The sequence below is a fragment of the Eriocheir sinensis genome, chromosome 63, assembly GCF_024679095.1.
Source record: "Eriocheir sinensis breed Jianghai 21 chromosome 63, ASM2467909v1, whole genome shotgun sequence".
Lineage (NCBI taxonomy): Eukaryota > Metazoa > Arthropoda > Malacostraca > Decapoda > Varunidae > Eriocheir > Eriocheir sinensis.
This window is the reverse complement of record NC_066571.1, coordinates 1,289,741-1,317,461: the sequence shown is the minus strand read 5'-3', so window position 1 is coordinate 1,317,461 and position 27,721 is coordinate 1,289,741. Positions and strand designations below refer to the sequence as shown.

The following is a 27,721-nucleotide window of genomic DNA, read 5'->3' as shown; positions in this document are numbered from 1 at the left end:
TCACAGCTACAAAAAAAAACAGCATTGGAAAGAGGAGGCCAAGATCTATAAGATTCGGTTATGTAAGCCTCTCCTGCGAACATACAGGCATGTTCAGGTGGTGTTGCCTGTGAAGACGCACATTTATGCGTGCGCGATGGTCAGCCGTAATGCAACTACTGAGTAGATCTCTTGATGATGGGGTGCTGGCAGGGCAGTATTGCCAACTGCAAAATTTACAACTATTTGGTCAAAATATCAGTCATGTGATAGGTGAAGCTATGCAAAAATATCGCGCATATTGGTCAACAACATCCACCAGTTGCTCGTCCTTAGATTTTCCGCTCTTTTCTGAGCTAGGCTGATATGATTTTCCACCAAATTTCGTGGAAAACCCACTGAATTGGAAATGCTATGGGGTGAGAAATAGTGTTGGAACACTCATATGCGGAAAATTTGAGTACGACTGGAGCTTGCAGCGAGCGTTTAGCACCGTTGGCAGGTTACACTAGTGCTCACTGCTAGCGTTTAGCAACGAAAGAGTTAATTATTTACTATTTAAAGTTTGCCTCCAAAGTAGTGGTTTCAGAACTAGTGATGTTTTTTCAGTTTCTTGTTATTGCTAGACACGGCCTCACAGTGTTACTAAATACATTTGTGCTGTTTATCTCATCTAATTTTGCAAACTAAAGAAAATTCTTTGACTAATTGAATTCCAAAGTGGATCACATCTTGGCTTGCTCTCCCATTACTTAAATCTCAATCTTAGGAGATTTCAATGTTTACCACCAGCTTTGGCTTTCATCCCTACAACTTTAAGAAACATAAGAACATAAGTAGTCTGCAAGAGGCCGGTTGGCCTATACAAGGCAGCTCCTGTACTCTCAACCCCACCTTACCTCACTATCCATAGCTTTATCTAATCTCTTCTTGAATGTATCTATGGTATTGGAACCCACAACATGGCTGCCAAGCCTATTCCATTCATCTACCACTATTGGTGAACCAATTCTTGCCTATGTCTTTGTTGCTCGCCTTAATGATTTAGAGCAGCTGGTGCAGCACCTTTCACATATCTGTCCGCCTTGGAGACACATCAGTGCTAGACCTCTTCCTAATTTCTAATATTTAAGCTTAATCTGTTATATTTTACTCTGTTGGGCCCTTCTCATCACAACCTTATTTTTGTAATCTGTCCTTTTGGTCAAATACGGCCTCAAGACATACAGGGAAGCTGTTCTTTCTGTATTATGCTTCAGCTCAGTGGGAACACCTGAAGTTGTATTTCACTGATCTTCCCTGGACTGCTTATTGTTTCCAGTCCAGAAACCCCTCAGTGTGTGCCTAGTGCATTATGGAGTTGATTGTCTTTGGGATGGAGGGTTGCACTCCTCACACTTTCTCTAATCCATGCTAAAAAGCCCTGGTTCAGTCATGCTTGTTCAAATGCTGTCAAAGATAGAAGCAGCTCACAAAAGATGGCCAGAGGCTTCTTATGGAGGGAGTGCTAAACATATACAGGAATTCAATATTCATGGGGTCCATGTCCCCTAACCCCACGAATAATGGGGGACACAGGTGTACAATACGCTCTTCTGAATGATTTTTTTTTAATCAAAATATTGGTTTTATTAGTTTCCACATTCAAGATTCCTGCATTGGGCTGTCTTTATTCTGCACCACACATGTAAGCAGAACTCTTGAACAGATCTCTCTCATCTTGTCTCATCAGCACCCCCTCTCTTTCTGACAATTTTCTATCTCTTAAATTCTATTGCAATGTTGCCTCTTTCTATTTTATATTGATATTTTCATGGTAACTGCTTTATTGAACTAGCTAACTGCCTGCTGTGACCCTTCCTGTGGCCCCACTGCACTTGACATTCTACTCTGGCTCACCCCTATGCTATCCAAATCCTTTAGGCATGAGTTAACCAGCATCTTCATTCTTTCATCCCATTTGTTGGTAAGCTCTGAAACAGCCTTCATTTTGTCTGTTTCCTACTGCCTATGCTTGAACTCTTTCAAGAGGCAAGCAACACAACTCACCTCTATCCAAATTTGACCCTCTCTTTTGGAAATTCCATCTATTCTATTTTTACAGGAGCTATGCTAGTGGGCTCTTTTTTCCCGTAAGCTGCTTCCTTCACTGTCACGAACAAAATTGTTTTCCCTTCAGGATATTGAATCTGAAGCCCACAGCAATCCGTTTCCCTTATTCACTTCCCTTGCTTCCTCATCAGGACTTCCTCAACGGTGTGTGTTCCAACGTGATTCACATGGACAAGAAGAAGCTGAAGTACTATGGTGGCAACTATGATGCCTTTGTGAGGACTCGCCTGGAGTTGCTGGAGAACCAGATGAAGCAATATCAGTGGGAACAGGACCAGATTGCCCACATGAAGGTGAACTTAATATTTCTTGAACCTGGGATAACCAATTTTTGAATTGGCACCTTAGTGATTGAAGTCAAGAATAACTGGGTGGAGCTCATTGGGAGATCAGGTCAGAATGGGTCTTGGGGGCAGGAAGCATTAATGAGAAGATTAATGTTGGGGAGGAGAAAACTTGAGTTGGGAATGCTGGGTCAGTGGTCAGAGGACTTGGATCCTTATGTTAAAATCATGGACTTCATCAGAGAGATTGTTAGCTAAACCAAAGTCTGGGGGCAACACAACCGTACCTCTTAGATTGGTACCAGTTACATGCTGTATAGTCGGTACTGTTAGTACTGATCACATTGTGACTGTCGCTAAAGTTGCATCCTATGTTGACACATAATGCAAGTCTTCATATAACTTGTTTTAATTAATTTCTTGGGCATGCTTAGGTATGTGCAGGAGAAAGTGTGGTAAAAGTCTGGGGGGAGGTGCTGAATATTAGCTGGTGATTGCCAGTCTGAGTGTAGTAAACATCTGGGAATGGTCTGTGACCCCCGGACTGTAGCGATTTCTGATTCCTGGACAGGTAGTCCCCCTATTAGTCAAGGAAAATGAGGGTGGAGTGCACTAAAATTAATGGTAACTGCCCTTTGGATAATGGTGGATCAGATAAGGAAGGGATTACTGTATATTCATTCTGAAGTTATTGGGATTCTTAAACTATGGGGATACCAAGATCCAGAGCTGGACCCCAAGCTGAACCTTCACCATGCAGGATGCAAAACAGTTTTAAGGGTCAAATTAATAAGAAAAAAGTTTTATATCACACAGAAATGATATATTCTTGTGTATTCTTGTGTATTGCAGATGATGATTAACTGGTTCCCCAAATGCTGTTACAAGTGGGTTGATTTACCTCATACATACTCCTTGTATCCTTGTACAGGTTCCTTTTTTTTTTTTTTTTTTTTATATTGTGCTACTGGAAGGTGCTTGTTTTGACTAGTGTCCTGTGAAAATAGTATCAAGACAAACTCCACTTCCAACATCAAGATTGATGTGAAGAAACAAGGGTAAAATGATGACAGTGCAATGCAGGGACATCCTCTCTAGCTGAACCTCCTTTTCAGAACTACATAGCTCGGTTTGGTCACGGCTCTGCCAAGCTTGCCCGCCAGGCTCAGTCCAAGGAGAAGACCTTGGCCAAGATGGTTGCTGGTGGACTCACCGAGAAAGTATCCAGGGATAAGAGCCTCACTTTCTTTTTCCCTGATTGTGGAAAAGTCCCTCCTCCGGTAAGTTTGGAGCATGCAAGGATTAAGGTATGGAAAGGAATGATAGTAAACTTGTTGTAAACCCCTTCATGAAGGAGTCTAAATGAGCAGTCATCATAGTAGGTAAGTAGATGATGATGTTGTAAGATTTATGTTTATTTTATTATTTTATTTATTTATTTGTTTTTATTTTTTACGTTTCTGCCTATGGCACCGGTAGGCTTTCTTGGTGGGGCCTGATGGTCAACCCCAGCCCTTTATGGCACTGGCAAGTGTTTATAGTGGCGTCATCTTGCTTGGCTCATGCTGCTCCCCAGAGCTTGTCTTTGATTCTCGCTCTTAGAGAGAATCTAGAGTCTAGGTTGATAGGTTGTCTTCAGGACAGCATGTGGGTAATCTTAGGCCACTTGGAGGTCACTGAAAAATCCAAGGCTGTGGCAATGGACTGTATGCGAACCCGTGTCCTCTTTGATGCTGGGTTCACACGATAACCGCTTAGCCTTTGCCTCTAGTAGTACTGAAGAGGACAGGTTGGAAACACTTCATTATTTTTAAGTTGAAGTTCCTTGCACATTTTTTATACTGTGACAGTTTAAGAATAATTAAGTGTGTTGAATCCATAGCTCCTCCTCAATAAGAAACCCAATAGAAGTATGACTTGGGGGAAAACATTCTGATGGTAAACAAGATGATTATTGAATCATATGCTGCATCTCATTACAGGTCATCATGGTGCAGAATGTCAGCTTCCGGTACAATGAGAGTACGCCTTTCATCTATAAAGACCTAGAATTTGGCATTGACTTGGACACTCGGCTGGCACTAGTGGGGCCAAATGGTGCTGGGAAGTCTACGTTACTGAAGCTGCTCTACGGTGAATTGAACCCCACCACTGGCATGATCCGCAAGAACACTCACCTCAGGATCGCTCGCTACCACCAGCACCTTCATGAACTCTTAGATTTGGATCTCTCGCCCCTGGACTACATGATGACGCAGTTTCCTGAGCTTAAGGAGAGGGATGAGGTGTGTAATTACCTAATTGTGATATGCAGAAAGCAGTCCACATGTTGCAAATCTCTGTTTTTCAAGTTATGCATGATATTCATAATTATTTTATTTGCTTGCCTCTTGCAGACTCCTTACGTTCTTATCTCTTTCTCAAGGTCATTCCAGGTATCAATGTATCTAAAAGGAAAACAATGTTTCTTGATATCTTAGCCACCTTGTCTTCCTCTATTTCTTATTGTGACCTCTAGTATTTCTAGTATCCCACATTAACAGGTCTTCCCTGTTGATCATTTGCATTTCTTTCATCGCTTTGTACAGTACAATCAGATCTCTTTCTTTTACCTCCTCCAAGGTAGGTGAAATCTTTACTCATGTCATATCTCTAGAGTTTGACACAATTTTTGTAGCTGCTTTTTGAATTCCTTATATTTTTCTAATATTTTTCTTGCTGCATATGCCAATCTTGGTCAAATTACTGACACATCCAGTTTCATTGTATCCTCATCCTTGTAGTGGAATGCCTTCCTACTGTTTCTAGCGACAAGTTATATTGGAATGTAAACTTAAGTCTTGTGCCTTTTTAATTTGATTATTCCCTATTTTATAACTTCAGATCGGTCTCCTGATTCCTTTGTCCAATTCAAGAACTTTACATTTCTCAAGGCGTTATCTGGCGAGTGAGGATTACCCCAAATTTTTCACTCTTGCACCCACCATAGTGCTCTTTCTTCCTCATATGACTAGATGAACCAACACTGCTCCTCATTTTTTCATTGATCAAGGACAACATACATTATCCCTTTCCTTGTGCGCGGTGCGGACGCGACAATCCCCTCAGGTGCAGTCGGGGAGCGCAATGGGGGGTCTCTTTTAACCTCTGTATCTCAAAAACTATTCATCACAGCTAAAAACCAAAAACACCATTGGAAACAGGAGGTCCAGATCTATAGGAGTCGGTTATGTATGCCTCTCTTGCAAACGTGCATGCACTTTCAGGGAGTGTTGAATGTGGCTGTGCCCCTACCCGGGGGGTGGCCAAAAAAAAAAAAAAAAAAAAAAAAAAAAAGGAACAGGATGCTCGTATGCCAAGTAACCACTTATAAACCAAGGCATTTTTTGTGGTATTTTTTTGCTCGTACAGGTAACTCTATTTACGCGGGTATTGTGTCCTTGAAGAGGTCGCGTAAATCAAAAACAATGTAAATCAAACAAGAGGTAGGTTCCTATTGAAAAATTCACTTCATTCAGTGGAGAGAGAGAGAGAGAGAGAATATCCATATCACTGAGATATCCACTCAGGCACTCAGTCTCAGCCTCACTTGTGTGAGGAAGAAATGAGGGACACCATGTGTGACTATAGTCTGTTCAGGGCATGAAGTTGGTTCAGGGTGGAGCTGGTATCGTCGTTTACCTCTACCCATGCTGCCAAATCACCCTTCGTACATGCGTCTCTCTCTTATTTCCCATCCATGTGCTATTTGAAAGCGATATTTTATATATTCTGTATATAGTAAAGGAAGCTACATAGTACAATGAGTGTCGATGTTTAGGATTATAACAAGGATTTGTATAAATTCTATGACATGTGGCAGAGATGTTTTCCCATGTTGCCACGTTGTGGTGGTGGTGGTGGTCAGTGTGTCCCCCAGGTCCCTCCCCCAGGTCGAGAGGGAGAGAGAGAGAGAGATAAACAGGTGGGTTGTGGGTGGGTAGGCCGGGAGAGAGTGCTAATCTGATAATTGGCGGTCGAACTGGCAGCGCTGCACTCATGGGAATTCTGGAATCTGCCACACCTTGAACTGCCTTCATGCTCTGAACAGACTATAGCTAGTATTGGTACCAGTACCGAGCAGTCTGGTACCGGTACCGTATCGTCTAGCTGGTACTGTTAGTACCGGTACTGGTACCGTACCTGCCCACCCCTATTGTTGAGTAGTGTGTTCAAGTGGCGCGCGGGAAGAACTGAGCTCAGCTGTGTGGCTGCGGCGCCGTGTGAGTCCAGATGCGTGAGACATCTTGTGGCAACTCCATAAAATATCACGTATAAGTCAAAAAAACGTGTGAATTAAACATTTATTTGGATTTTGGACCCCGCTTTATTTAAAAAAACGCATAAACCAAACTCACATAAATTGAGAGTTACCTGTATATCAAAACACTCGTAAACTAAGGCACTCATAAACCAAGGTTTGACTAGTCGGTTCCACCAGACCTGGTGGGCCTAAGCCTTCAAGTGTGGACTCTTGGACTTGGCATCATTGCTTGGGTGATGGTGCTGCACGATCATTGGCCAATTCTTAATAGGTTCCAACTCGTATAAAATTAAATTTGTATTCCTACCAAAACCTCTTTGAGCAGTAAGGTAACAAATTACACCGATAAAAACTAATGCAATAATATCTTTATTGATAAGTATGTGCCTTTTGCACTATTATAAATATATCTGAAACGACATTTATAACAAAACTAAGTCGGAACTGCACGTGAACGAACAATGTCAAGCGACTGAAGTTACTGTTAAGGCTAGACATTTTTACTACTTCAAAGTGCTAGGCTACAGTCTAATTAACTTATTTATTGTAAGATTTCTTAGTATATTTTTAGTCCTGGCTTAGTCATAATGTGTAGTGACGCTACGTAGTCATAACGTAAACATTGGTCTAAGGCAAGTACCTTCTCATTTCTTTCATCGTCCATCCTATCATGAATCCTGAAATATGTTTATATTATTTGTGGGTAATAAACTGCAAAATAGCCATAAGGAAGAGCAATTATAAGAATAACTACATTTATATACCAATAGTGTTGATTTTAAGAGGTAGCAAGCAGAAAGCGAGAGATAGTAGGCTATGTTATGGCAAACAAAATTGTTGCAGCTTAGATCTAGTAAACAACAGCCAATGAGCAGCACAGAGACCGTCTCTCAAGCAATGATGCCAAGTTCGCGAGTCTGCCCGAGGGAAAATCTACGCCAGCTCTCATGGAACCAACTATAGGATGTGGCTCTGTTCTCTAGTTTTAGTTTATTGGTTCATCTCTATTCCATTCCCTTTCTTGTTTATTGGCACTATGTAAGAACATTTCCAATCAAGTGGTACCTTATGTTAGACTTTTATATCCAGTTTGAGATCCCATCAGTGCTTGGTGCCTTCCTTACATCTTGTTTTTATAAAAGATCCTTCACTTCTTTTACTTTCACTTCCATGGCCCTCAATACCTTTTCCTTCAAAACTCTCTTTATTCATCAAGTCACTTTACACTATGAAAACTTGTTGAAAACTTTACTGATATCTGCTTTGTTTTATTTTACTGTTACTCACACGGATCAGACTTTCAAATCATTTAGTGGTATCATTCACCATATTTTTTTCCCTCCCCACAAGACATCGATATCTACATGCTTAATACTTATGCTATGCCCTTCCTCATTTCTGCTTTATCTACCATGTTGTTGTTTCTTACTGCCACTGTTCCTACTACTCCCAACTTTTCATTTCTATCTCCAGATTAACCCTTTCATGCACCATGACACAATTCACGTCAAAACGGAATCGTCTACATCTGAGCTTTTGACTTGAATCGTGTCATAAAACTTAAACATTCGCCAATAAATATAGTATCTTTCAGAATTGCGAAGTTTTTTGCATCAAAGATTCAAGCTAGACTTATAAAATTAACTAATCCTCAACTCTCGTGCCGTTGGATTTGAAGTGATAAGGGCCCGTGGCTTTGTTGCCTCTCAGCAGGCAGCCTGTGAACACAGACTGTTGCCCCTTTAAATTGTGTCTGGAGCCTGGTAAGCCTGGATTATAGTTGTCAGGTGAAATTGCTGAAATTTATACTTCCGATGTAAAGTGATCGTGCCGTGATACAATATTTTGATTTATATTCGCAGGGACGAATAACTGTTACTATTAGAAAATATGGCTAAAAACTTATCAAGTGAAGAAATTTTGAGACCCATTTGTATAGAGCATGGTGATGATTCTTATGAAAGTGATGGTGATGATAGAAAAAGTGAAAAAAACTCCAGCAGAGAGAGGGGCTTCGTGGTGCAGTGGTTAGCACACTCAGCTCACAACCGAGAGAGCCCGGGTTCGATTCCCGGGCGGAGTGGAAAAATTTGGGCGGCTTTTCTGATACCCTACGCCCCTGTCCACCCAGCAGTGAATGGGTACCAGGTATTAATTGGGGGCTGTGTCCCGCCTCCTGGGATCTGTTCCCTTCTATAATTCCTTCCCCTTCTGTCTCTCTCCGGCATATGACCACAGATGTTGCGCCGACTAAACAAAACTTTCCAAACTTTCCAGCGGAGTGTTAGGAAGAGAGACTTAATGGTAGTTATTATGATTATTGTTGCATCTGGCGAAGTTCTTCCAGACAGCTGTTATTATTTTCAAAACTCTATTCCAGCCAAAATTGACTTCTATTTTGACTGCCTTGACCTGGCCATTGTGTTTTGTTTGCTGCCCTTGAGCTGTTTCTTATACTGGAGAGAACAGAATAAATAGAAAAATATAGTTATCCTCCATTTTCTCAAGAACTACTGGTCGTATGAAATATCCAATGATAGCATTTGAGTCCTCATAAAAATCCCCTTTTATTGGCATATAAACCATTGAAAGTCAACTTAGGAAGTTTCAAACAATGAGGTGGTGAATGTTTTTTTTTGCTAATTATTTGCATTTTTTGATATTTTTTCTTTACAAGGCAGAATAATCTCTTCCGAAACCTATATATAATAATGCAAGGAAAAAAGAATACTCATGGGTGAAATCGATAACATGAAAAAGATTTTCGCCGCACGGTCAGGCCATTCCGCGAGGCCCCTTAGGGAGCCCCAGACGGATGTCGCAGTGGAAAGAGAAACTTATTAAACTAAGTGCGTGGAAAGGTTAACTTATTTTTTTTCCACATTTAAAATCAGCATGTATTTGTTCAACTTTGCTTCTACAAGGCATAATATATCTGGCCCCTCATTTTAGATAATCATTTATCACCACTTTATGTGCCTCCGTGGAGCAGTGGTCAGCGTGCCTGACTACAACTTCGCGTGGCTGGGTTCAATCCTGGCTGAAGCAGTTGGCATGCAGTTCATCTGACTGTTCATCCTCCTTTTTGGGCTGGTTGATAAATGGGTACCTGGGGAAAGCTAGGGAAGGTAAACTGTGGCAATCCCGGGTTTCACATTGGCCCGTCTCCTTGGTTAATAGATTATTACCTACCACAGGCCCAAAGGGGCAACAGTATGGAAATGAGCACTGCAGTCATGCCCAGCTATAGTGTACGCACCCACCTATACCTTCTCCAATTTGTCTGATAGAACTCCATCAACATTTGTATATGTTATTTTCAACTCTCATTCACTGATTGCCCTTGTTGACTAAGCTTCTCCCAAAATACCATTTTCTCAAGCTTTGGTCTAACACTCTCCAGTAGAATCTTGTCTTGTGCTCCTCCATTCTTGAATAGTTTTTTCTTCAGTCTCTTTTATATTTTTTCCATCTCCTCATTGTCATCCAACATTTGCCTTTACAGACTAAATTAACTATCTTAACCCTCTTAACCCTTTCCATCCATGACGCAGACGTTGGCGTCACAGTATGGAAAGGGTCAAGAGGAAATGGAAGAGGATTAATCCTCTTGTAAACCTCTTAGTCCTCCTCTAAATTCCTCATAATCCTCTTCCATTTCCTCTTAAGAGGTTTAGAAGAGGATTAAGGGGTTTAGAAGAGGACTAACGGCCATACCATACATCTCCCTCAAAACCTTCCTCTTCCTCTTCCTTTAAACAGTGTCCCCTTTCTGCTGGATAATGTATTATGATCTGGACCCCTTCCTTCGCTAGAGCTTCTTCCAAGTTGGGTCCGAGTTGGGTCTGCAAACACCTCCACACGGAAATCTTGATAACTGAAGCATTTTACATACATTGGTGTGATTATACTATATAGTAGGATTATACTTTGGTGATTATATCAAATAAAATGGTTGATTGAATGGTAAATATATAGGTATAATTGGGTACATAGCGAGTGATAGGGCTGGCATCCCTGCGCGGCCCGGGTTTCCACCTCTCTCTATGCACTCAGCCAGGAGTCCACATGTGCCCGGCGCTATCACTTCTCTGCCCCTCGCTACCATCTTGTCAAGCAAGGAGCCGTTAGAAAAGTGATCGAGCCCCATTGGAACTATAGGAAAAGACTACCTGCTCAAGTTAATTAAAGCAGGTGTGTTGACATGGAAAGGGTTAAAAATCATAATGCAACCCTAAAATCTTTAACAGCATTTTAAATAATTTATTAAAATAACCTTTTGCCGATTCATATTTGATCAAATACGTTTTATTATAATTCCTGGATCATTTACTACTATATTAATGAGAGAAATGCAGAATTGACGCATTAAATATGCGAAGGGGGTGACGAAGATGTGCCTATCTCAACCCCTTGCCAGATCCCAACAATTTCGCCATCCAACACCTTGTCCTCCGCTTCGGAGGAAACCCTTCGAGTATTATGGTAGGAGAAAATGGCCGAAAAGGTTCTACAGTTGAAGAGGTTGCCTTATGGTACAACCTAAGTCCCTTTCCATACGGTGATGCCGTCAGACGCCGACGTTGGCATCGCCGGAGTGAAGGGGCTAATGATGGAAGCAGCTCAAGGGGAACAAAAACAAAACATAAAAGCCAACTAAATGCTGTCCAGAAAAAAAAGTGGCCAAAAGAGAGGTCAATTTTGGTTAGAGAGGTGTCTTTATATTCCCCTCTTGAAAGGGTACAAGTTGTTAGCAAGAGGAATTAGATAATGGAAGGCTGTTGCAAAGCTCATCAGCAAAAGGGGTGAAAGAATTAAGATGCTGGATTTGGATGGATGTCTGTATTTCCTCCTGCCTGCAACTTGTACACTTTTAAGAGGGGAGAATCAAAACGCCTATCAAACCAAATCTGACTTTTCTTTCAGCTATTCTGTCCTTATTTGCAGGAGCAGCACTTGGTAGGCTTTTTTTGTACTTTTTTTTATTTTTTTGTTATTTATACATTTATTTTGCCCTTAACTCTTTCTTTGCGCGTGGGACAGGACGCGACTATCCCCCCAGTGCAGTCAGGCAGCCCAGTGGGGGGTCTCTTTTTAACCTCTGTATCTCAAAAACTATTCATCACAACTAAAAAACAAAACCATCATTGGAAAGAGGAGGCCCAGATCTATAGGAGTCAGTTATGTATGCCTCTCCTGCGAATGTACATGCACGTTCAGGGAGTGATGAATGTGAACACTTACGTCAATGTGTGCGGGATGATCAGCCATATTGAGGGAATTGCGGACATCTTTCCTTGAGATTCTGGCAAGGTTGTATTGCCAACTGCAACATTTACAACTATTTGGTCAAAGAATCAGTCAGGTGATAGGTGAGGCTATGCAAAAATGCAGCTATATTGGACAAGAACATCCACCAGTTACTCGTCCGTAGATTTGCCACGCTGGGCTGATATGATTTTCCACCAAATTTAGTGAAGAACCCACTCAATTGCCAATCCTGTGTTGTGAAAAATAGTGTCGGAACACTCATACTCGGGAGATTTGAGTGCGGGTGGAGCTTGCAGCGAGCGTTTAGCACCACCAGCAAATATGCCTAACGCTCGCTGCGAGTGTTTAGCAATGTAAGGGTTAAACAGCCTCCTTTGCTGTAAAACGATACAGGAAGCAAACTACACTCATAGGTTTGTATCCAAGCCTCACTTCTTTCCTTTTCCTTTACAAGTGTCAATGCATCTATGGGGAAAGCTCTGTTTCTTCATTTTTTATTGTGTGCGTGACCTTGTATTTCTAGTGTTCCCTTTAAACAAGTCATCCTGGTTGGTCGTTTCTACTTCCTTCATCACCCTGTACACAGCAATCAGACCTCTCTCTTTTTGTGTGTGTGTGTATTTACCTAGTTGCAATTTTACAGGGCCTGGGCTTGCGCTCGTTTGGTCCCGTCTCCATATCTGTACTTGTCCAGTTTTTCCTTAAAGTTGTGCACACTCCTCACCGATACTACATCCTCACTTAGGTTGTTCTAAACCCATATTTTTCTTTGCGGGAAGCTATATTTTTTTATCTCAAACATCTTCCTTTCCTCAATTTTTTACTGTGTCTTTGTTAGTTGCTGGTGTTTCTTCTCTTAGTAGCAACTCCTCGTTATCTACTTTTTCCATTTTATTCCACAATTTATAAATTAGTATTAGGTCTCCTTTTTCTTCTTAGTTCCAATATTGGCAGGTTCATTTCCTTTAACCCTTCTTCATATGACAATCCCTCCAGTTCTGGAACCATCTTCGTTGCCATCCTTTCTAGTTTTTTCACGAGTTTTTGCATATTCCATCTTTGGTGTAATCATAGTGGTAATCACCTTTTTCATCATATCTTTATCCATGTAGTGGAATGCTATTCCTATATTTCTTACCATTCTATACATACCTCCGAATATCCTATTTACATGACTCTCTGACTGTTGATTATCTTGTATTAACACTCCCAGATCTCTCTCTTCTTGAACTTTTAATATTTCTCCATCTCCCTTTCTATATGTCCATTTTGGTCTCCTTTCACCCTTTCCCATTTCCATTACATGACATTTCTTCACATTAACCGTCTCGCACACCATAAGTTTCAGTATTTTCTTTACTGCACTCATTTCAAATATCGGGTCTCTCGCCAGTTGAGGCATTTTTTTTGGCACAGCGAAAAAATTTGTTTCTCAGCTACTTTCTTCCCCCAAACCTGCATTTATTATTATACATAATATATCCATGGCTTCCTTATTTGTTGTAGTTTTTCATGAATCAATAAAGAAATAATAATAGTAATTCATAGGACCGTTTATAGACATGGAATAAAGTGCACATAAACAATTTTTCTACTTAGGTCATGTTTTCACCTCCATAACTAAAAACTTTGTGGGTCAACTTTTCAAGGTAGATGTATTTATAATAGCAGAATTTTATCAGGATTCTTATGGTTCCTTCAAATCTCCAATCGGACAATTAGCACCATGCGGAATAGTAAAAATATTTATTTATTTATTTATTTATTTTTATATATTTATTTATTTATTTTTTTTTTTTTTTTGTCCTCCATGCTGTTCCATTCCGTGCCTTCATTTCCTTCTGAATCTAAGTCTTTTTCGCTCTCAACACTTTCTCTCGCAAAGTGGGGAATGCTCTCCATTTCACTCTCACCACTACTTTCACTGTTTGAGTACAAGAGTGGGTAATATTCCTCAGGTTTCAGGGGCCTCCGTGCCATTACGTATTTACGTCCTTACATAATTCACAAAGTATAATACGCTACTGCCTGTAAAGAGAATAGAATACAAATTACACCCAATCAAATCACTGTATTGCACTATATAACACTATTATCGCTGTTATGCGGTGGGCCGCTTGGGTGCGCAGAAGCCCACAAAAAGTTTAAAGCCCATAGCAGCAGACATGCAGATTGATTGATCAGAGAGTGACAGGAAACTGTCTTTGTTTTCTCAACCGCTCTCAAATTTGTGCATGCGGAGATTGTTGCCAACTAGTTAATTTCGGAGAGGGTGAGGAAACTTACCCTCAAACGAAAAATGATGCGATTGAAGTGAATATAACTATTTAAAAGTAATATTTTTGTTCAAATTGACGCTAATGGTGTCACGGTGCACTTTGGCCCTAAAAAAATTTACGCGCCTTTGGTGTCACGGTGCTCGAGCGGGTTAAACTCCATCTCCCATTTCTTACTCCAATCCCAAATCTTATTTAGGTCCTCTTGCAGAATTTCAGTCTTTACTATTTGAGGCCCTGTAAAATCGCGTTTTGAGTAATTGCGCGTTAAAGTTATGTAATGAAAATTTGTATGTAATTGTACAAAATGCATTTTTATCATATATCAAAATAATCAAGTCTAGATCTACCATTTTATGCATAATTTGAGTAAATTTTATTAAAATAAGATTTAAGTAAAATTTTTTTTTTTTACCGTATTATGTAGCCAACCCTAAAATATTGCAATATTTATAATTTAGATATACAAGATAAAAAAATGTGTAAATTTCAGCCTGTTAGGTATATATTTTGAATTAAGAAATTTATGAAATTGGAAAATATGCATAATTTATGTTTTGAGACCTGAAAATACCAGTAGAAATACATAATTTTGATTAAATAATTCATACTGATATAGTTTGAGTATTCACCATTGCCAGAGAAGACAATGAACTTGATGGACTTGAAGTTGGGGGGTGGGGGTTAGTAGGTGTCGTGGTCATTGGGATCAGGGTCATCCCCCTGATCACCGCTCCCCACCTGAGTAGGTATATGCTCCTGAACTCTAAATAGATCCGTGAAGAAGGATTGATGTGATGGCTCAACGAACTTGGAGAGGTACTTAAGGTCTCTGACCTTATCTGCCTTCAGTTTAACACCATGAGGGTACTTCTATGGGAGATGAACTGTCGAGAGGTTGAAGTGAGGCTCATAGATCTGTCCTCGGCCTTTCTGGAATTGATGGGGGCGGGTGCATGCATATCACTATAACCAGGCTTGACCATTATCCCTATCATGTACTTCTTGTTGGCAATGAAGACCCTGCCATTCTTGAAACCTGCTCCAGTAAAGCCCGCTTTGGTGACACGGTTCTGCAATACATCAAAGTCAAAGAAGTCCTGCCTACTCATCACCACAACCTTGAAGGGATTATTATCACACCACGAGGTCATTAGTTCCATGTAATGCGGAGTTGTGTAGACTTGTTTTCCTTTGAGTCTGCCCTCTAAGAACCCGAAGTGACACCAGCGCGTAGGAGTTAAAAGGATGATTGAGTCAGCTGGTGGGAAGGCGAGCGCGCTTATTGAGTGCAGCGGGGTGTGTGTTCCGAGCCGGCTCTCCCACTGGCTCTCGAGTCCGCCCCTCTTCCACACCTCCGCAAACTTAACATGATGTTTTGATCAGATGAAAACACGTGGTTTCAAGCCTTCATACCACGAACACAGAGCTGCTTTTTGCCTGAAATTTACCACCACGTGGTTTGTGAATGCCTCTGGTGGCCGGAGCTGGCAATAACTCAAAACCACCAATTTTTGGGTTACGCCCCTCTGGCACACGGGGCCTCATTTCTTATGTGTCTCAGTAATTTCGCATCGTCTGCAAACAAGCTCATGTAACTATTTACTTTATCTGGCATGTGTGGGTGGGTGTGGGTGCAGTTTTTATTTTCTATCTATCAGATTGTAGCTCCTTTGGATCTTGTAATACAAAATCTCAGTCCTCATTAGTTTACAGACACAAACATATCTCTTCCTTACAATGCACACACACTAGCTCTTGGCTCCTAACAGTAAAGTGTCTCTTCACATCAGGTGAGGAAGATCATTGGGAGGTACGGCCTGACGGGGAAGCAGCAGGTGTCGCCCATCCGCCAGCTGAGCGACGGACAGCGATGCCGAGTGGTGTTTGCCTGGCTGGCCCATCAGGCACCCCATCTCCTCCTGCTAGACGAACCTACCAACCATCTGGACATGGACACGATCGATGCATTGGCTGAGGCTGTGAATGACTTTGAGGGAGGCTTAGTGTTGGTCTCCCATGACTTCAGGCTCATTTCTCAGGTGTGTAACCTTAATAAAGGGATGATTATTCTTTTTGGGTCATTATACAACTATTGACTAAATGGAATGGTGTAAAGTCATTAGCTGTTATTTGATGACAGGTATTTATATATTGGGTTTTTCATATGCTGATCTCATTTTGATTTGCAGGTTGCTGAAGAAATTTGGATCTGTGAGAACCAGAGAGTCACCAAGTGGGAGGGAGACATCCTTTCCTACAAGGAAATGCTCAAGAAGAAGGTAATGAAAGATAATGAAAAACGAAAGAAACTGTTCTAGGTGAATTATTTTGGCTTACAAATGTGAATTAACTAGCATTTATTCATCCATCTTATTTTATTAATACAAAATAAATCTGAACATGTACATTGAACAAATGTTTTGTAACAACTTAATTCCAGAATTTTATTATTTTTGTTTACATTTATTTATTTATTATTTTTATAGATCTGTCCAGACCACCATATTTTTAACCTAAATTATCAAGACATTTTATCAATTATTAGACTTCAATGCTATTTTTCCACTATTTTCAGGCACAAGATCTTTATCACATCCCACATTTACTCTCAGATGCTTCTCCCTCTCTCCTCACAATTTCTCTCTGATGTCTTACACAATCTTCTCATATTTACCTTCTCTAATGCTTCTCAAATCTCATATATGCACTCTGTCCTTTGCCAAACATACCTTTTTTTATGTATTGAAAATGATGTTATTAGTAGACTATTACCATTTCTTTCCCCAAAGCCTTTTGGCATAATTCAACACTAGCCCTATTTTTTTCAATATCAGGGAACTTATAATTATATGTAACATTATTTTTTGTGCTTGTGTTCTTAACTTGTGTTTACCAGCAGCCTCCATTAAGTGTGGAATGATGCTTTTATACTCAACAATGTGTCAGGAACAAAAATTAGTACAAAAGCAAATGATTTCTGCTTTTGGGAAGTTCATCAGGGAAGAAGGTTGCTGGTGTTGGATAATTTGACTGGATAATGGCAAAATTTCTGCTTGTGTATAGTTCACAGTAGAAGAGTATTGCTACTGATATATTATTTAGCTCTTGAATCTTGCCTTGGTCTCATACTTTCTGCAGTTGTGATACTTATGATGTGACAGATGCTCAGTGAGGGTGTGCAAGACTCTTATTGTGTGACGTGTGTCTGCTGCATAAATGTTGAGAAAAATAAGTGTATTTGCACAACATTTTTTTTTAAAAGCTTTTCACAGGTGAAGAAAAGATGTTGATCTTGTGTTGGTGATGGCTGTGGTGCACCATCATAGCTACTAATATGGGCTGTACTTCCTTTGCTCTGGATGGTTATAGACTACCTTTGTATGAAATTGATTTAGTACTCACTCATTTTATGATGCAGATATAGACAAAATACATTTTGCATGCTCGGATGCCAAAAGGACCTAATAAAAATATGATACAAAAGTATACATAGTGTATTTAAATGTTGGAGTCTATAAATGAACATGGACATTATCACTACGTGATCCATCCACCTTCAGAGGTTTGTCTGAAGTGGATCACAACCTCCAGATTTTTGTACTTTTTCCTTTGCTATCATCCTGGGGCCTTGAAAACTCACGTTATGTCAAGGCTGCCTGCTTACTCATTTCAATGACACTAAATTTCTGACAGCATATTATGTACATTATGAATTGCACACTATGTAGTGCTCTTGTTCTGTAAAGTATTTGGCTTTAACACAGTTTTACTGTGAGGAACTCTTATTAACATCCATAGGATGTGAATCTGTGCTCTTCATATAATATGGATACAGAAACTGTTTAAAATTGCAATAAAATCATAAGTAGAAACTTGTCTTTAAATTGACCTGTCATATTAGTATTAAGTAGGGAGTGTTGTGAGGGATAGGATCCAAGGTTTAACTCTTTCCTTGCTAAGCGCTCGCAACCAGACTATCCCCTCAGGTGCGCTCGGGCACCCCAGCGGGGGAAGGGTATCTCTTTTAAGTGCTGTATCTCAAAAACTATTCATCACAGCTACAAAACAAAAACACCATTGGAAAGAGGAGGCCAAGATCTATAAGATTCGGTTATGTAAGCCTCTCCTGCGAACGTACAGGCACATTCAGGTGTTTTTTTTTTCGTGGTGAGTGCGACTTGCGCTCGCAGCGAGCTTTTAGCACCACCAGCAAGTGACGCTAGTGCTCGCTCTTTTAGCCCCTGTATCTCAAAAACTAGTCATCACAGCTAAAAAACAAAAACACCATTGGAAAGAGGAAGCAAAAATTTATAAGATTTGGTAATGTAAGCCTCTCCTGCGAATGTACAGGTACATTCAGGGACGTGTTGCCTATGAAGACGTACATTTTTACATGTGCAACGGTCAGCCGTAAGGCAACTACTGAGTTAGGTCTTTTGACGATGGAGTACTGGCAGGGCGCAGTATTGCTAACTGCAAAATTTACAACTATTTGGTCAAAATATCAGTCATGTGATAGGTGAAGCTATGCAAAAATGCCGCTATATTGGACAACAACATCCACCAGTTGCTCGTCCGTAGATTTTCCGCGCTAGGCTGATATGATTTCCCACCAAAGTTCGTGGGAAACCCACTGAATTGGCAATGCTGTGGTGTGAGAAATAGTGTTGGAACACTCTCCTACGCGGGAAATTTGAGTGCGACTGGAGCTTGCAGCGAGCGTTTAGCACCACCGGCAAGTTACGCTAGTGCTCGCTGCGAGCGTTTAGCAACGAAAGGATTAATGGTGATGTCAGGCATCATGCAATACACTATTAGTAACAACACCTCAAGTGACTTTCCTTCAGACACTTAATGAAATGGTTACCATTATGCTAATGTAAATTACCTAACCACATGCTCACAATGTTCTCTAACATTTTTAGTAAGTGAATTGACCGAATTGGTTATGCACGCAGTGCTACGTTCGGCTACTCAGTAAATTGTCTAGGAGGTAGTAGTCCTAGTACACTAGGTTCATTTTCTATTTTGAGCTAAAGGTTATTCTTTAGAAACAAATGCCCAAATTCAGTACCTGCTGGTCAGTAAAATTGTATATTGCTCATCGCTCTTAACCCCTTCAACACAAGGACACGTATAATGAGTCCTTGTGTGCCCCGTACCATATCCGAGGACGTGCATACTGTGTCCTGGCATGCTTTAGCCAGCATATGAGTTATTTCTTCCCGGATATTGTATGATTGTTTTTAGGATGTAAGTTGTATATGATACGGTGTCTCATTTGACTTTCAATGTTATTATTGTGTAAGAACGTAAGTGTGTCTTGCAGGCATTTATACTTCCCTGGCAGAAACAGAGGTCATAGAGAAACTTCCTCTACATTTTATGTATCCTCTGTATTTCCTAAGACCTCTGTTTCTGCCATAATGACTTTTTACTGGTTTGCTCATAAAAGCTATCTCTTCTGAAAGCATAATGTGCCCTGATCAACTTTCATCAGCTTTTGTTACAGTTTGTCTATTAAATCAATCAATGATTTATAAATACACAACTAACGAATGATTCTGGATACTCATTTTTTAAATTTCCATTATGATAGTATGACAAAAATAACAATTTATTAACTCATCCTGCATAAAATCAGTAATAAGATCAGCCCGGGCAGGACTCAAGAATGTGGCATTGGTACAGCTAATTGTGGGGCACCTGCGGGCGTGAGGCACCTTTGATGCACTTGACAGTACCGTTGCCTTCATCAAAACATTGAAACAAAGCCGCAGGCTTGCATAAAATGGAAATTAACTTAAATATGTGGATGATAATACAGAGTGCACATACCGGAGGAGGCAGGCATCTTGAATCCTCATCGAGTGATACTACATAGTCTTGAAAAAAGAAGTAAATAGTCACCTCTCGATTAACGCAAGGGTTACGTTCCTGGAGATGTCGCGTTATTTAAAATCGCGTTATTTAAACATAATTTCCCCATAGGAAACTATAGTAATAGGGGGGTTACATTACTGGGAAACAATGCCTATTTTGGGGATTTTGTTACTTTAACCTTAAAAAAAGAAAATAATAATAATAATAATAATAATAATAAAAAATAATACATTAGTGGGTCACGGAAACAGCAAGGGCGTACGCTCTCATTTTGTTTGAATTTGTTCTTCACCCGCGTCGGCCACCCTCCCTCCCCACCCCGCGCTCCCATCACCGGCCGCTCCCCTCACTTCCGCCACCCTGCCTCGCTTGCCTCCCTCCTCTTCTTATGACTGCCCATGCTGTTGGTGACAAGGATGACTCCTTTAAGTTGGAGTTTTCCAAAGAAAGGAACTGCAGCTCTGCACTTGCGAGTTGCTGACACAACAAAGACGCGTCCCCGCCGCCGGTCGCCGGCGTCGTCTGTCGGGTCCCCGCCCAGCGGCGGCGACAGGCAACGCATCAATAGGGTGGTGATGGTGAGTGCGGGGGACGCGTCTTTGTTGTGTCAGCGACTCGCAAGTATTGTGCAGCAACTCTTTCTTTAGAAAGCTCCAACTTGGGGGAGTTGTCCTTGTCACCACTAGCATGGGTGGTCGGGGGAAGAGAAGGGAGGCAGGTGAGGCGGGGTGGCGGAGGCAGTGGCGCCACCAGGGGGGTGTGGGGGGGTGACCGCAGCCACCCAATTGGTCAACTGGCCACTGGCCACCACCCCACTGGGCCACTGAAATAATGCAACATCCACATCCCACCAGGGTCAGGTCAGCTCTAGGCTTAGGGCTGAAGGGCATTACACATCCAATAGTTCAAGTCAAAACAAGTTAAGACAAGAAGTCATTTCGGACAGGTATTATTTTTATTTATTTTATTGCTTCTCTCTCTCTGAGGTGAGATTTAAAAAAAGCAAAATCAGCGCAAAGGGAGGGATACAGGCCATGAGCCCACCAGGCCAGCAGTTTTTGAGAGTGATGTTTTAGTGAACGGCCTCAATATAACTGTGCAATGAGCAATCTACAATACGAAATCCCCCAGCTCAAGCGCACTTGAGAGAGGAAGAGCGAGCAGGAGGAAACACCAAAGAGTTTAATGGAGCTCACTGCCTTCTGAGCCATAGGGAGGGTATTCCATGAAATGTTTAAGAAGTAAAAAATGCAAACTTGCATTTACAAGCACCTCATCCTGTGATCACGAGCTTTCTGTGCTTAAGTTAATCAAAATAAGCCTGCTCTGGGCGGAGGTGAGGGGAGCGGCCGGTGGCGGGGGCGTGGGGCGGGGAGGGGCAGCAGCCGGCACGGGCGAGGAGCAAATTTGAGTACAGTGGGAGCGTGCGCCTTTGCTGTTTCCGTGATCCACCAATGCACCAATAATGTGTCATCAATGACGTCACGCTCGATGACGTCATCAGTGAAACTCGTGTAAAATCGAACCTATCGCGTTAGTCAAACGTATCTCCTTAAATATCAACCTTTTAAAATTAAAAACGCGTTATTTAAACTCGTGTTAATCGAGAGGTGACTGTACATCGATATTTATATAACTACAGTACCCTCTCGAGTTTCGCGCTATCCGAGTTTCGTGCTATCCGAGTTTCGTGGTTAGTCCTAAATTCTTACCATTCCGACTCTCGCTCATTATTAGCCCGAGTTTCACGCTGCTGTCACACGTACGGGGTCACGTCTACTTACCATCGGCGTCACGCACGCTACCTTTAAAGGTAGTATCACACTGGACATTTTCCTCCAAACATTGTGGCAGCAAGAGAGAGAGAGAACAGGTCATTTTGAAGCTGCAGTTGAAGGTGGCTGCCTTACGATTGACTGACATTTCTGAAAACACGCTTGTGATTCACTGGGAGTCTGATGACGTCATCGCCGACGCTCACCCTATCAGCGGCTTCACTGCCTTAAGGCGGTGTCACAATGGCCGTTTTCGTCCAACCGTTGGGGCCACGGGCAATTCCCGTACGTCCAACCGGGAGCGAGTTCACGGTTATCCTTAAGCTGGTGTCACACAGGGCTTTTTTCTTCCCACCGAGTTGGCGCCAGCTAGGGCAACTGGCAACTCCAACTTTTCCAGGTGTGTGTAACACACAGCCAAGGTCAGTTGCCCGTATGCACATCCACAACGTGAACAAAGCACTTGCCCTGTATCAACATGACGTCGTCTGCTAAAGTAAGGGCTGTCGCGGCTTGTGCTGCCATTAGGGTGCGGCCACACTGCACGCGGTTTGCTGGGAGGGTAGAGGGTAGCGGGACGCCTATCGGGTCAGAGGCAAGAACAAACACATGTTATCTAATAGGAGTGGCCATGCAGGACGCGGGTAGCGGGTAAGCTTGGAGGGTACCCGCTACCCGCGTCCTGTATGGCCACTCGTATTAGATAACATGTGTTTGTTTTTGCCTCTGACCCGCTAGGCATTCCGCTACCCTCTACCCTCGCAGCAAACCGCGTGCAGTGTGGCCGTACCCTTACCCAAGTTATGGACTTGTTGCTGCAGTTAAATGGAAGGAAGAAACAGTTGTGGGTGTGGCATGGCTGTAGTTCATCCATGCCAGTTCTCATTGTCACCACTGCGCATGCGCAGCCAACCCACCCATCTTGGCTCAACCACATAAACACATGGATCGAATAACAACACACACACACACACACAACCAGACTCATTAGGAACCATTGCAGATGTTTCTGACAAATAGAAACTACCACCATTTCTTGAGTGTGTTAGAACGTGTTTGGTGCGTGGCTCACATGAACCAAACCTGGTTCTTGGCAAGAAGAGAGCAGTCGTCTTTAACACTGCTCTCTTCTTGCCATTGAATATGTTTGGTTTGTATGAACCACTCACCAAATACGTTCTACCCCACTCTAGGAAATGACAAAGCCATTTTTGTTTGTGAGAAACATCTGCCATGGTTCATGATGTCTGGTGTGTATTTACCTAGTTGTAATTTTACAGGGCCTGGGCTTACGCTCGTGTGGTCCCGTCTCCGTATCTATAATTATCCAACTTTTCCTTGTGTGCGTGTCTTTGTTGTTACTCGATCCATGTGTTTATGTGGTCGGAGTCTAGATGGGTGGGTTTGCCGCTCACGCGCAATGGTGACAATGAGAACTGGCATGGTGGAACCACAGGCACGCCACACCCACAAAAGCTTCTTCCTTCCATTTAACTGCAGCAACAAGTCCATTACTTGGATAATGACAGCACAAGCCTCGAGAGCCCTTACTTTAGCAGACGACGCCATGTCGATACAGGGCAAGTGTTTTGTTTACGTTGTGGATGTGGATATGGGCAACCGACCTTGGCCATGTGTGACGCACACCTGGAAAAGTTGGATCTGCCGGTTGCCCAACCTGCCGCCAACGCGGTGGGAAGAATATGGCACAGTGTGACACCAGCAGGTTACGGACAACCAACAACTCGCTCCCGGATGGGCACACGGGCGTTGCCAGTAGACACAACGGTCAGAGGAAAATAGCCAGTGTGACACTGCCAGCAGCAGCAGCACTGGCAGCGAGGCCACTGACTGGGTGAGTGCCGGCGATGACGTCATCAGACACCCAGCGAATCACAAGCGTGTTTTCAGAGCTCAGCCAATCGTAAGGCTTCATCTGTGGCTTTAAAATGACCCGCTCTCTCTTCCTGTTTTCTTTCTTTTTCCAAGGTACGTATTTTGAGATAACAAGGGAGTAAAGGAGGAAAAAAGTGAGCTCCGGGGGGCAGTATGAGCCAATTATAATGGCGCCACTATAAACAGTTGCCTGCCCCATGACGGGCTCGGGGCCGACCAGATGGATAGTCTACCGGCACCACAGCCCACACGTAAAAAAAAAAAAAAAGAAAAGAAATAAAACTCCACGGGTCAGAATGGATAAGCGCTTTTTTAGTGTTTTCAATACCTCGAGTTTTGCGATCCTCGAGTTTAGCGCTATACCTTCGGAACGAAGCGAGCGCGAAACTCGAGAGGGTACTGTAGTTTGAGTTATTTCAAAAATAAATTAGTGCGTCTTTCCTAATTCATTCAACTTCTCATGCTACTGCAGACATAGTAAAATAATTCAAAATTATGCCTTTCGCCAGTGGGAAAGGAAGGCCCCGCCTGGACTCTCGTTCGGCGGCAAGTTCCAATACTATTTCGTCCTCAGGGCTGGCGAGGCTTAGCCCAGTGAAGCGTTCGTTGTGTCTAATAGTACCAAATAGCGGATCGCCTGGAAAAATCCAATATCAGGCCTGGCGAAAGGTTTTTAAAGTACAGCCCTAAGAGACGCCTGACAGTTACTTCACCCCTGGGAGAAGGGAAGGAAGAGTGATGCTGCCAGCTCTGGTCGTCATTCCAGTTTGGTGTTTTCGAGGCTATTAGGAGTTGATAGTAGGGCCTACATAAAAAAATTATGTAAAATATTTTGACTGTCAGATGAAATTTAACTGAGTAGGACACTTTTTAAAAGCTAAAGAACTGTATCTTAATTCATGAAAATTAGCTAAAATATTGCATTTAAACTTTGTAACAATACAAATTTGATTAAAATTACATGAAGAAAAAGGAAATTGTACTTTTTTAAGTGGGGAAACATTCTTCATTCTCTAACTTCTAAATTAAGTATGACATGAGCTATAGGGAAGAGAAAGATGAGGTATAACCAGAAAACTGGCACTGTATGACAATGTTATGTCGTAATCACATGACATTTCAGACATATGATAAATTTTACAAAACTGAAATTGAAGAAATTTTTGGAAACTAGATTACTATCTATAGCCAAAAAATCATACATTTTGAAGAGAAATTTAAGTTGGCAAAAAAAAAAAAAAAAAAAAAATATATATATATATATATATATATATATATATATATATATATATATATATATATATATATATATATATATATATATATATATATATATATATATACACAATCGTCCCTCAAATAGTACGGTTTCCAATAGTACGGTTTCGGTTTTATACGGATTGTCATAGAAGACTTTTTCTAGGATTTTTAAATTTTCCGCTCATTGCACCAAGTAGCCATGGCGTGAGAGACAACACTGTTCTACCAGACTGCCACCCATGCGCATCTCCTCAGTCCATATGTGTGCACATCAGGAACACTGTTCTGCCAGACCTATGCGCTTTCCCTAAGTCCGTGGGTGTGGACAAGCTCAGCTACGCTTCTCCATTAGCACATAACATGAACATGGGACCCAAGAGACAAGCCAAAACACCTGCTTAAGATCTAATTAATTAATACGTGATTCATTCCCCTTCCTCCCTCCCTCCCTCTATCTCTCTCTTCCTCCCTCCCTGCTTCACTTAAGGGAGACTAAGTGTATTAAGAACTCCCTGAAGCCATTATTCCCACATATAAGCTCATTAATATCTTATTGTAAACCCGTCCTGAAGGGTGATAGAATTTTACACTTTCTGCAGTTTCGTTCGCAATATGTGTCAAGACCCAGACCCAGATCAAGGCAAGTATAGAACGTGAAGAACCAAATTTTGAAATGAGCTTTTTTATTAGGACCTCTCGGATGTTTTTTATGTTATAAACTACTACAATAAAATAAAATAAGATGTTGATTTTTCGTTATATACCTTATGAAGCAATTGTCGGTGAATAAAAAATATAAATAGAAATGTTCACGGCATCTCATCCTGGACGATGATTGGCTGGCGTTTCGATAAGCTCCGCCCCTTCCTGGAGCCTAATTAAGCCCCGCCCCATCCTCGTCGTCTGCCCAAACCGACGACTTCACACACCTCACTCTCACCCTGTTTCCTGACCCCAAAATTCATTTTTACGAAAAACTGAGACCACCATCATCTTCCTGAGAAAATTCTGCATCACACGAGCATAATATTGTAACCATAATGTAAAATTACACATACAAAAATCAGAGTTAAATGAAGTAGGGAATACATATTTTCTTGCACTTATTTCCCTTCAACTCCTTAGTACTTAGCTGGTTTTCGACGCATCACTTTTTGAAGCACAGATCCTAAATCTGTATGCTTTTCTGCTTCTGATGATGTAGGGTACGTCCCGAGGTAAAAATATACATAGGGTCAAAATCGCCTCCGAACATAAGCCGAGCCGTGACGGGGTTCATTCGCATCGGCTTTTGTTTACTCAAGTCAGGCTCGCCGCTCACCTCACGCCGTGGCCTTGGGGCTGTGCGTGAGCGGCGAGTCTGACTTGAGTAAACAAATGCCGATGCGCATGAACGCTGTCACGGCTCGGCTTATGTTCAGAGGCGATTTTGACCCTATGCGTATTTTTACCTCGGGACGTACCAGGGAATACGTAGGGAATACATATTTTCTTGCACTTATTTCCTTTAAACTCCTTAGTACTCAGCTGGTTTTCGACGCATCACTTTTTGAAGCGCAGATCCTAAATCTGCATGCTTTTCTGCTCCTGATGATATGTGGTACGTCCCGAGGTAAAAATACGCATAAGGTCAAAATCGCCTCTGAACATAAGCCGAGCCGTGACAGCGTTCATGCGCATGCGACTTGAGTAAACAAAAGCCGATGCGAATGAACCCCGTCACGGCTCGGCTTATGTTCGGAGGCGATTTTGACCCTATGTATATTTTTACCTCGGGACGTACCCTACACCATCAGAAGCAGAAAAGCATACAGATTTAGGATCTGTGCTTAAAAAAGTGATGCGACGAAAACCAGCTGAGTACTAAGGAGTTGAAGGGAAATAAGTGCAAGAAAATATGTATTCCCTACTTCATTTAACTCTGATTTTCGTATGTGTAATTTTACATTATGGTTACAATTTGATGCAGAATTTTCTCAGGAAGATGATGGTGGTCTCAGTTTTTCGTAAAAATGAATGTTGGGGTCAGGAAACAGGGTGAGAGTGAGGTGTGTGAAGTCGTCGGTTTGGGCAGACAACGAGGATGGGGCGGGGCCAAGCGTGAAGGCTATAGGAGTTGCCAACGAGTGATTTCCTCCCGCCTGTATGACGATACCTTCTCTATACTTGCCTTGGACCCAGATAAGCCTATGGTAGAGCAAGAGTAAGAGCAGTGTCGTTTTTCCGTGCGAAATAACTCGTTGAAAGATACTTCGATCATTACACACCAGAAAAGCTTATTGATTTGCCTTATTTTGATGTTATTTGTCCACCTGTGATCTTTATAAGGGCTAATATTGCCTGTAAGGTAATAATACACCAGACACACGTACGAACCATAAATGCAAGAAATGAGGGAAAATAACGTCTGCTATAATTCTGTCAATAATCAACCATATTCGTTTGTTATTCAGCCTTCCAACGTGATAAAAAATGTTTCTCTGATGTTTATGCCGTGTATTGGAGACGAAATAGGGTCATAGAACGATAGAAGTGACACTGAAATATGGAAAAAAAGGAAAGTTAGACGTGTGAGAGTTATTTCCAAAGACTATAGAAGAAAGATAGGAAAGCTGAACGAAACTCTGTGAGCATCCTGGCGTCGGCTCGCTAGATGGCATAGGTGTAATATCGACACCC

At 41.8% G+C, this 27,721-nt stretch overlaps 1 protein-coding gene across 4 annotated transcripts in view; it reads left to right on the top strand.

Annotated features, from left to right (window-relative positions):
- Positions 1–18,100, top strand: part of LOC126986810 (ATP-binding cassette sub-family F member 2-like) — a 39,405-nt gene extending 21,305 nt beyond the window's left edge. For all 4 annotated transcript variants that reach the window (XM_050843174.1, XM_050843173.1, XM_050843176.1 and 1 more), the window contains exons 7-11: positions 2,223–2,384; positions 3,491–3,655; positions 4,358–4,660; positions 16,019–16,267; positions 16,418–18,100. In XM_050843174.1, coding sequence (XP_050699131.1) covers positions 2,223–2,384; positions 3,491–3,655; positions 4,358–4,660; positions 16,019–16,267; positions 16,418–16,546 — 1,008 coding nt within the window. In that variant the 3' untranslated portion in view covers positions 16,547–18,100. The remainder of the gene's footprint in view (positions 1–2,222; positions 2,385–3,490; positions 3,656–4,357; positions 4,661–16,018; positions 16,268–16,417) is intronic.
- Positions 18,101–27,721: the final 9,621 nt, after the last annotated feature.